Source organism: Pinus tabuliformis, chromosome X (genome assembly GCF_031772625.1).
Source record: "Pinus tabuliformis cultivar Carrire ecotype Pingquan chromosome X, CPIR1, whole genome shotgun sequence".
In the NCBI taxonomy this organism is placed as follows: domain Eukaryota; kingdom Viridiplantae; phylum Streptophyta; class Pinopsida; order Pinales; family Pinaceae; genus Pinus; species Pinus tabuliformis.
In genome coordinates this window covers 1041917262-1041928670 of record NC_142308.1, presented here as the reverse complement: position 1 = coordinate 1041928670, position 11409 = coordinate 1041917262, and the positions used below count along the sequence as shown (strand labels likewise).

Sequence of the window (11409 nt, the reverse complement as noted above, 5' to 3'; positions counted from 1 at the left end):
ACACCCGCTCCACGAAAACATTTGGGCATTTTTAATTGATTCAGGCTTTGATACCATTTGTTGTTTGAATATGGGAAATAATGAAGAAAGAAACTACACACATTCAGTTATAAAATTGACCAAGAAAAGCATATAACAGATTTGAAAATTGAATTTAAACACACAAATAGACACACATGATTTACGTGGTAAAACCTTGACAGGGTGTCAAGGAAACATCCAGGGCCAAGAGATTGGAATCTCTATTAATTCAACAATGATTCTTCACGATTACATTTCTCGGGCATTCGCTAGTTTTATACCAGCCTCTTCCGTTACATAATTGCTATTTCGATATAAAACTAACTAGTTACATTTTACCCAAAATTACATAATTCGTTGTCAAACTTCCAACCAGAAGCAAAAACAAAAAACCTGCAACTTCGAAAGTACACATGTCATTATTCTCCTTGAATGTTGAATGTCAAAATATTTATTAAGTGCATGGACATAAAGAACCGAGAAAGAAAAAGTTTGAACCCGTGGTCATTTTATGAATTGATATTTCAATAATCAGTCACAAAAGGCCTCTCTGCGGACTCTACAGAGAGGAATTTCTATTGATCACATGTCCCATCGACCTCAGTCATAGTCTCGAATTTGAAAATGTTGTTTGTTAAATAGGCGTCGCAGAGTTGTTACGCTTGTTTGCTCTGAAACAAGCATTAATGCAGAACTCATATTCGATTTTCTTCTAGAAAGAGTTGTTACGCTTGTTTGCTCTGAAACAAGCATTAACGCAGAACTCATATTCGATTTTCTTCTAGAAAGAGAAATCTTCGTTAAGTTCAGGCCTGTGGTCGAAAATTTTAATATTGTTTGTTCGTATCCGAGATTCACCAATACGAGTTTGGTGAGGATTTCTTCTTTAATGTGAAAATATATATGAAATTTTTGTTGACAGTGCAACCAGTTTTGAGGCAAATAATTGCAAGAAGAGTGACACTGCAAACGCATACACTGATTGATTGATTACAGTCTGAGGCTGAAGAGAGTGAGTCGGTTAATGAATGGCTTTTTGGTTTTTGAAAGCATGAAATCCTTGTAAATTTGTTGATAAAAATCTGCGTTGTTTTTTAGCTGTCGAGCTCTTGAAGATTTGAGAACCGGTTGAGGTTTCTTGTGCGCTGAAGCAGTTTTGGATGACAGAGGTGCCCCTTTTCAAAACTACTATGCCCCTCGTCAAAACTACTATTCTCCTCCGTGTTACACATATTAGTATTTTATTTTTATTGGGCATTCACATTTGGTTAAATATAGAATTTACAAGTACAAAATCAAAAAAGTAAAAGGGCATTACGGTCATAAAAGCTCATGTAGTTACATGGTATATTAGAGGTGATTAGTTCAAACCTTGTAAAGATAATTTTGGAGGCTGTGAACATGATTTTGGTATTTTTTTTTTTTTGGGAGGAGGTGGAACATGATTTGATAGTATATCTTTGTAGTATTATTGTAATTTTAATAACAATATTTTATTATTATTATTTTGGTTTTTTAATTAATTAATTATTATTATTTGCGAACATATTTGATAGTATATCTTTTTTAGTATTATTGTAATTTTAATAATAATAATAATTTTATTATCTCTATTTTTTAGTTAATTTACTTTTAGCATGTAAGTTGTATTTTATTTTATTATTTTTGTCTTTTTAAATAATTTATTTTCGTATTTAAATTGAAAATTAGATTAATTTAAATAATTCATTAATGTATGGGTGTTGCTTTGTTAGTAGCCTTATCCTTTTTATTTAAATAGAATACTACATTTTATATTATTATTATGATGTTAATATCAATATAATTTTTTATAAAATATATTTTTATGCTTGGTATTGTTTTTGTTTTTAGTAAAAGATGTTTGACTGATAGAATACTACATTTTATTTATTATTATGATGTTAATATCAATATCATTTTTTATTTAAAATATTTTTGTGTTTGGTATTGTTTTTGTTTTTAGTAAAAAATGTTTGATTTTTAATTAGTTATAAAGTTTATTGTTTTTGTTTTTAGTAAAAAAAATGTTGACTTATAAATACTACATTTTATATTATTGTTATGATGTTAATATTAATATGATTTTTTGTAAAAAATATTTTTATGTGTATTGTTTTTGTTTTTAGTAAAAAACGTTTGACTTTTAATTAGTTATAAAGTTTATTAAGGCTTTGAAAAAAATAAATTATTAAACTAAATATTTTGAAAATAAAAAGTAAAATTTGAAATTTTTAAAATAAAAATTTTTTATTTTCTTACTGGTTCATATAGCTGAAATGACTAATTTTATGGGTTTGTAAATAAAATGATTTTAAAAATAAAAATAAAGAAAAATTCTATATACCAGCAAGTGTCATTAAAGTACACATCAAATCTCAATATTTATGAAAATTTGATTTAATTAAAAAAAAAATTGTTTTAATCCAAGTGACATTTTAATATTACTATATACATATAAATTAAATACCCTTAAATAACATGTATCATGATTATTATTAAATTATTTATACCTATGTATTATTTTCACATTAATATTATTTTATTAGAATATGTCAATCTTAAGTTGTTATTTTTTTAGTTAAAAAATAATCAAATTATAAGCCAATAAGCCATTAAGATAAATTTAGAAATACAATATAATATCCTATCCAATATAATATAATATAATATATGTATAGGATTTATTAACAAGATATTCAAATTAAAAATCTTTTTATTATAATTTCAATGTTTATTATTTTAATATAGTTTATTGTTTTATATTTTAGTATTTTAAGTATATTTTTCATCTTTTTGTATGAAATCTAGAATAAATTAGTGGAAATATAAATTTGAGTAGTGTAGTTTATACAATTTAAGTGTTCTAGTAATTTTCTAGACACGTCAAAAATACAACTTAAACGATAAAAAACTATATCCTATAGAAAAAATTATTTTGTAAATTTCTATAAAAATAATTATGAAATAATTAAAGTGTATCACATTTTAATTGTAATAATATTTATATTATAATTAACCATAATACAAAATCTATGCTTTATGCTTTATTTTAAAAGGATAATAAAATCATTATTTTTAAAAAATTAAGCAAATTCTTCGAAGACGTGGGCCTGCCACTACGGAGATTCTGACGTAGCACGGGAGTCTGACGTAGCAATGTCATGAGAATTTAGTGCTCCCGAGTCATCGGCTTCAGTTAATGGCGGTCCGCCAGTCGTCGGTTTTAAGTTAGGTAACCCGTGCTATCCTTACGGCACGTGTTCATTGACGTTGGACAAGGCTTTCGCAGCGTCTTCCAGGAAGTTTCACGATACAGAAAAAAAAAAGTAAATAAAACACATTGACTGCCCCGTCCCTCTCTGAATGATGTTTTTTACATATGTGTAATATAACATATTTGCACTTCCATCGCTCATGTTCCCCTGCAGGCTGCGATTTCCACAGGAGCTGCTTTCGAAAAGAGTGCTTTGTTTTTCGATTTGCAGTATCAAGCTGAAAATTCTGAATCCGTTTGAAGGACAATTGTGATTTCACTGTAAAAAAAACATGGGAGCGTATTTCCAAGCTCTCTTTGGGATATGGGTACTGGCTGCGACTTCCTCCTTCTCTGTTTATTGCCTCGCCAGTTTCTACAATTCTTCTGAAACCAGTTTCTACAAGTCCACTTACAGTCGGTTTAAAGAGATAGAGAAGGAATGTAGCCCTGTTTTAGCAGAGGCTTCAGAGCTGCATCCAGAGCAGAACCGGTTATATATGATTGAGCAGGGCCTCTCTTTTGTAAATGGGGATTGGACGCAACACAAGGGCTCTGCTCCTCTTCTGCCATTCACCACAAGTCAATGACAATCACACGATCTTTTAGGAGAAGAATCTCCAGGGAAACTATTCGGCTATCAATCTGGTTTCATTCCGGATTACAGATGTGGATCAAAAGAAGGTCACTGGCAAAATGGTGAATGTGAGTGGGATTTTAATGTTGGCCATATCCACAAGTCAAGACATCAGAGGCAGACCCAGACGCGGACGCGAAGACTTTAATATTCGTCCTGGTTTTACTTCTCTTACGATTCATCTGGAAGGAGTCTACTTAGAAGAATCGAAAAACGCAAAAGAAGAACGGTTGTTGTGTATGCTGGGCAGTACCCATTTACCTGCCCGTGGGAAGAATGCTGCAGATCCCTGGGATTGGTTAAATAAATCAGTGTCACAGTCCCCTACTTTGTCAGAAGACAAAATTTTGCTACAATTGCGCTATCCGAGCAAGCTTTCTCTGACTACCATGGAGATTCGAGGAACACTAAGAAGCCTCAATCGACACTCTAATTCAAGTTATTTTGATGAAATTGACATCTCTTCACAGTTGGCTACTGATTCGAATTATGAATTTGATTCTGACAGCCTGGTGGCTAAGGCTTGTGCTCCTCAACAATATCCAGATAAATTCCACTCAAAAGGTATTGAAGTATACCGAGGGAAGCAATTTGCTTCAGCTATGCAGCAACTGATGGTTGGTCAGATTTTGATGTGGTTCCCTCTTGGAATTGTAGTGGCACAGATGCTTATTGTAACAAGTGGGCCCTTTCATTATGGATAATAAATTGCGTGAACCTAAGGGCGGTTTCGATAGCATAAAGCTTTGTGTGCAGCGTTTGATGTGTACAGAGCTATCTAATTCAAGTATTGCAAATGTTAGTGCGGTTTTTCGAGCTGTGCCTCCTTCACAGAATCAGTATTTGGCATGTCAAAGAACAGGGCTTAATGGCTTAACATTGACTGCAGAGGGGAAATGGAACTCATCTTCTGGTCAGTTGTGTATGGTGGGATGCCTTGGATCCATCGAGAATAGCGGTGCCTGCAATTCTCGAATCTGTATGTACATCCCCCTTTCACTTTCATTAAAACAAAGAAGTGTAATTGCTGGCAGCATTGAGAACACTACAAACCCCTTTTATCCTCTGTCATTTGAGCTTATACATCATCGATATTTGCCACGGGATGTGGTAAACAATATGTCATATGAATACAACAAGACCAAATTGGCCCAGATGGAGAGATATGTGAGTGGAGGTTTTGGCAAATCATTCTTGAAGTATCCCCAGAAAAATCTGGGGGGCAGCACAAGACAGAAATTCTCTGATCTAGGCAAAGATCTCTTAGTGCGTTCAGAGGGCATTTTTGACCTGCTTCCCAGAGGGAACTTTGTGAGGAGCTTCTTATACTTGGATGTTGTAGCCATTGAGGAATTTGTGGTAGTTGGTGGGTATCAGGCCTCAAACTTTTCTTTCATATCTGAGGAGGTTCCGGAATCGCCTCATTCAAAAGGACCAGAGCAGGAGAAGTCCTTGAAAGTTGCTGCACAGCTGAAAATGGAAGGAAACCTTTCAAATCTTTTTCTTGAGGGTCTCTATGATCCAAGAGTGGGTAAAATGCACCTTATAGGATGCAGGGATGTTCGAAGGGATTTTCGAGCTCCATGGTGGAGAGTTTTGCATGAAACAGGGGATCTGCAGGATGGTTTTGATTGCCTCATTGAAGTGAAAGTGGAATATCCACCTACAAATGCCAGGTGGTTCAGAAATCCAACTGTGAAGCTTTCTGTGAAAAGCCAACGAGCTGTTGACAACCGACTTTTTTTCAAGCAGATCAAAATCGAGACTCTTCCGATTGTATATTGGAGTCAGAGAGAAGAGATTATCTCTCGCAAAACTGTCGAAGGCGCGTTGCGTATATTGACACTATCCATGATGATTGGGTGCATTGTAAGCCAGTTATTCTACGGTCGAGAGAAGACAGAGAAGACAGAAGTATCTCCGTACATCTCTCTTGTCATGCTGGGACTTCAGGCCATCGGATATAGTATTCCTCTCTTAACAGGTGCAGATGCCTTATTCGAGAGTACGAAATCTGAAGCCCAGAGCAACTATGTTTTCTATCCGATTCAGAGCGGAGGGTCTGACAAGATTCATTACATGGTTAAACTGCTAGTGTTGATTGCATGTATATTCACACTAAGATTGTGCCAAAAGGTTTGGAAATCTCGTATTCGCTTGCTGACAAGGAGTCCTTCAGAGCCATGGAGAGTCCCAAGTGATAAACGAGTGCTTGCCATTTTCTCTGCTATACATGCTATGGGTTTTTTAATTGTGCTGACTGTTCATAATATGAAGACCAGTAACCGCCCAATTCAGTACTCGGCACGCCATGCACACAACCAAGTTGACTGGGAGACTGAACTTCAGGAGTATGTGGGTCTGGTACAGGATTTCTTCCTGCTTCCTCAAATTATCGGTAACATTCTTTGGCATTTTGAACGAAAACCACTTAGGAAACTATATTACATTGGTATCACTGTTCTGCGGCTCCTTCCTCATATCTATGATTACTTTAGACCTCCAGTTTTCAATCCTTACTATACAGATGGATATGAATATGCGAGTCGAGTTTTCAAATCTTCCTTTGCAAATCCTGGCTCAGATTTCTATTCGAAATTTGGAGATATTTCTATTCCAGTGACTGCTGTGGTGCTTGCAATTGTGATTTTCATCCAGCAAAGATGGAATAAGCATGCGCTGAGTCAGGCATTGAGATTAATATCAAGTAAGATAACAGTCCCTGGATCAAGGAGGTATGAGATGCTGCCATTGAAGACATTTGAATCTGAACTTGTTTCTGGTAGCACAGAGAGAAGCCATGTGCATTCTACAGCCGAGGATGAGTGAGGAATATCGCCTGTGTAAGGTGGTTTATTAATAAAGAGAATTGAAATCCATAATATAAGAAAAGAAAATAGCATATATTCCTACAAATAATAGGAGACTCTAATCTTTTCGTATTGCAGAGTGAAAAACTTTAGTATTAAAGAGAGGTAAGAACCCAATTCTTATCTGTTTTCTTCCACTATGTATTCAGGGAACTTAACTGCAAGGCTGGCCAGCTATCAGACGAAGCACTAAGGATATGGGAGGTGTAATGGAAGTGTGTATAGTAGATGAAGATAATCACTGTATCCTCTCTCTTGATGTATTTCTGCTAATGTTAATGTATTTCTTGATGTGTTGTTTTGGCATTTTTCATTTTATCTGTGATTTAAGTCCAGTTTTGTATTAAGAAGTGTGAAGAGACTTGAAGTCTGACTATGAAGACTGATGACAGCAGTTAAACAGTTTCTGTATTTCTGCTTAAACCGCAAGCATTCATTAATTGTACGAGTGTGTTGGATATAGCATTGCGTATATATTTTTGGTTTTAATTTGAAATCTATATCTATAATTTTTTTAGTGCGATTTTTTGGAGATTCCCGTGGCGAAATCCAGCTGAAAAAATTAAGGTTAAATCTTGATTTTTATTAGTTAAAATGGTTTTTTACTGCATATTTGAATTCAGCACCCTGAAAAACCCCTAGCACCCTGAAAAACCCCTAAGACGCTTTGATTGTGCAGAAATTACCTATCAAACTTGCGAATTACCTATCAAACTTGCAATTTCAACAAATTACTACCGGAATTTAGAGAAATTTAACCGAAAAAACTCACCGGAAAAACCTCCAAAAAAATCGTACTAAAGACTACACCTATAAAAATATGCTCTTGTTAGTAAGCCCGTTTTTGAAGTGGATCATAAACCCATGCATTACAGTTAAAAGACCAATCGTTTAAATGAGAATATTTCGAACTACGAGTATCGCCTGCATGACACTTGCAATCAGAATTAGAGATAATCAACCTATAAATTTCAAACGAATCTTTTTTCGAATAAAATTAAAATGCACTTACATTTACAACTTCAAACTTCTTACATAACAACACATGAATTCGTGCATTTGATTTTCAGTATATTTTAGATTTATTTGTGGCCTTAATTTATGGTGTTTAATTAAATTCGATTCACTTTCCACCACACTTAATTTTATTATCTTGAGAAGAGCACTATATAAAATGATAATTTGGACAATAAAGTGCAATTTAAAACTATTGTGCTGTTATTGTATTTAATATATTTGTGGTTTGATCATAATTATTTATCATTATCATTATATGTAAATTAAATTGGTTTTGGTAAAAATTAATTTTTTTATCAATGGGTTTCGAATTAGTTCTTGTGATTCTTCATTAATACTTGATGAAAATGCACATCATGGCACAAGCTTAAATAGAGGCTAATGTAAAGACTAAATAGAAAACTTAAATATATTTGTGGTTTGTATGTGTTTAATTTTCATTATTATCCCCCACATTATTTATAGATTGAACAAAAAATAAAAATTAAGTTCAAAAGTGAACATTAAAAACTTAAAAATGGTTATTTTTTAAAATATTTTGTTTTGTATTTTTTTGAATTTTATTCGTCTTTTTGCAATGATTTCACTAATTGTTATACCAGTACTTATATCACTGGTGCAAATCACATCCAGCGGTGACAACAATGAATAAGACCAACATGGAAGATGTGGAGGGCGTAATTTGTAATAAATTGGTTGTGATGATTTCACTAATTGTTATACCAGTACTTACTGTTGTGAATACCACTGGTGCAAATCACATCCAGCAGTGACAACAATGAATAAGACCAACATGGAAGATGTGGAGGGCGTAATTTGTAATAAATTGGTTGTGATGATAGTGGTAGATTCATACTTTTGACTGCAGTTTTTATTCAGCCATTATCGCGGTGAGCATGGTAGTAATATAAAGTGCTACATTCTCATGCTAGAGAATTACATCCCATAGTTTGTGCTACAAGAAATGTTTGACAAGGTGAAGGCAACTTTAGTCCCAGGTTGGCAAACATTAATTTGTGCGAAAATACAATTAATTATGTTAGATAGCTAATCCTCTTGGGTCAGTTTGGGTAGTTGTTGGATTCCAAAACCCCCATAAACTAATTCAACTATTTCATGTATGTATTAACATGTATACAATGTACATCATTGATTGAGATTGATTAATATACATTTAATTTGGTTTCTGTCTTTTTACAGAATAACAGGTAGTTCGTCCGCCTATTAATTAAATTATGCCACTAGTTTTGTGACCATCTAGACCACGGGACTCCAAACCAGTGGCTATTGAATGATCTTGGGGGCTCAACAAAAGAATTCTTTTTTTCAATCAGAGATACAACCATTAGAATTCCTTTTTTTAATCGGAGATACAACCATTGGAAACACTGCAAGCAATTATTGTTATACTCATCACTGTTATCAATACTTAAATAGAAATTTTGGTTTTTTAATAATTGTTACTTAATGATAAATTAAATGCCGAAAGTGGCTAAGCAGCTGCAATTTCAGATCTTTGATCTGAACAACGGAGGGAACTTGAATCCTTCTTTCACGCCCTCACCGCAAAGGCTGGGCTCAATTCGTTATTTGAAATTGTATTTTGCGATTAAAAAGTTGGAATGGGTTATTGTTGTTGGAGTCATGGACACTATCCTCCTTTTGATCATCAAAATCAATCTTAATATCAGAACACTGGCGCAGGATTGTTGTCCTCGCAGGAGCAAGCTAATAATGCATGAGAATAGAAGCAAAAACAAAAGGCCTCCGACTTCGAATGTACACATGTCATTATTCTTTTTGAATGTTGAATGTCAAAATATTTATTAAGTGCTCGGACATAAAGAACCGAGAAAGAAAAAGTATGAACCCGTGGTCGTTTTATGGATTGATATTTCAATAATCAGTCATAAAAGGCCTATCTTCGGGCTCTACACAGAGGAATTTCTATTGATCACATGTCCCATCGACCCCAGTCATAGTCTCGAATTTGAAAATGCTGTTTGTTAAAGAGCCGTCAAAGAGTTGTTACGCTTGTGTGCTCTGAAAAAAGCATTAAGGCAGAACTCGTATTCGATGTTCTTGTGTTAAGCTTCATTAAATTTTTACCAACTGCTGCTTACAATTATGGAAGTAAACTGCAGTCATTCTTTAATTTTTGGAAACCAACTGCAGTAATTAATTTCTTGTTGGCTTCTGAAGTGGTCCATTACTCCATCTGGAGTTCTCTACCTTGATCTGTGGAACACCTGACACATAGCCAACAGAAGCTTGATGGAAGTTTGGCTATATATTTATCTGTTTGGTCCCCAAATCTTAATCCTTTTCAATTTTACACCATCAAGTTGAGAAAGCAGAGCTTGGAAGTATCTTCAAATTTTCTTATCTGCCTGTTTTGGCATATTTTTTTTTATTCGTGATCCTTGATGTTGTTCGATTGTGCACAGCGTGCTGATGTTTGTTTTTCATGCGCACGTCCTGAAATGGTTTCCGGGTCATTTCAATAACCTTCCAGCAGTATACTAAGTCAAATACGAGGCTGCTCATGTGTATGTATATATAGGTCTCTCATCGTAATCTGTCACAGAAGGGGGTGCGTGCATCCAACCATATTTTTCCTCTCTGGATTGTGAGTCCAATGTGAAGCTGCCTCCGTGTGTGTGTTTATAGGACTGTGTATATAAATTAACTATGAGGTTTTGTTGGAGTAATTCAAGATTAATGCATTCCATGCTATACCTTGTGGACTTTTGAGTTCCGGACTGTTTTTGTTGTTTTAGAAACAACCCATGTTTTGAATCCTATTTTCATTCTGCTTACATGGTATTGTCCGATATTGTTTACATCTGACCATTAGTTTTGAGTGCGTGAGGTTGTATTGTTGCGGCCATTCCAAATCTGGCAGGCTTCTAGATCCAAGAAGGATAAGCACAGATCTAAAGTTTTTCCAGTGCCAAAACTTCAGAGAAAAAACAGTGACAGAGTGCAAGCTAGCATCAATGGCTGGAAGTATTTTTCTTGGGCATCAATTTTTACATTTTTTATGATTTCTTTAATTTTAATTCTGCATTAAGTTCAGATTTAACATTTTTGAAATTTGATAATTAATTAGAAGAATCTCTATTTCAACTTTCATTTGGTATCAGAGCCTTAATTTATCTCTGCCTTGATGTGTATAAATTTATAACTGTGCTCATACTTAATTTGCGTAAAGCAATGCTTCAATTTAATTTTAATTTTAATTTTATTTATCTTGCGAGCGAATAGCTTGTTTGCTTGTCTATGTTTGTTTGTTTTATAAACTTACAGACGGAGTCTGACGTCAACCCAGCTAGCCTTCGAACTGCATTTCCTATGCAAGTGCAAAGTAGATCAATGTTGCTTCAATCTATCTCCGGGTTTTGTTTATAAACTGAACAATCGATTTGCAGTCATTTACGGTAATTACCGTCATTTACCGTAATGCTGACATTTATGACAATTTTTACAAGAAACAGTGATATGGAGTTTATTTAAAATGTCATTTTGACTTACTCCTTTCAGTGAACATTATTTTTACTCTGGTTAAGTTTTGTTTATGCAATTTATGT

At 34.1% G+C, this 11409-nt stretch overlaps 1 protein-coding gene across 1 annotated transcript; it reads left to right on the top strand.

The window, feature by feature from the left end:
* Nucleotides 1–4601: 4601 nt before the first annotated feature.
* On the top strand, nucleotides 4602–7240 carry LOC149143346 (uncharacterized). Its single transcript, XM_089448020.1, has 2 exons — nucleotides 4602–6780; nucleotides 6952–7240. Exon 1 carries the CDS (start codon nucleotides 4629–4631, stop codon nucleotides 6759–6761), a length of 2133 nt encoding a protein of 710 aa, XP_089304146.1. The 5' UTR covers nucleotides 4602–4628; the 3' UTR covers nucleotides 6762–6780; nucleotides 6952–7240.
* The last annotated feature ends 4169 nt before the right edge of the window (nucleotides 7241–11409 follow it).

Bases quoted from the DNA above. Each gene is read 5' to 3' on its own strand.
- LOC149143346 (XM_089448020.1), top strand. From the start codon at position 4,629: ATGGATAATAAATTGCGTGAACCTAAGGGCGGTTTCGATAGCATAAAG.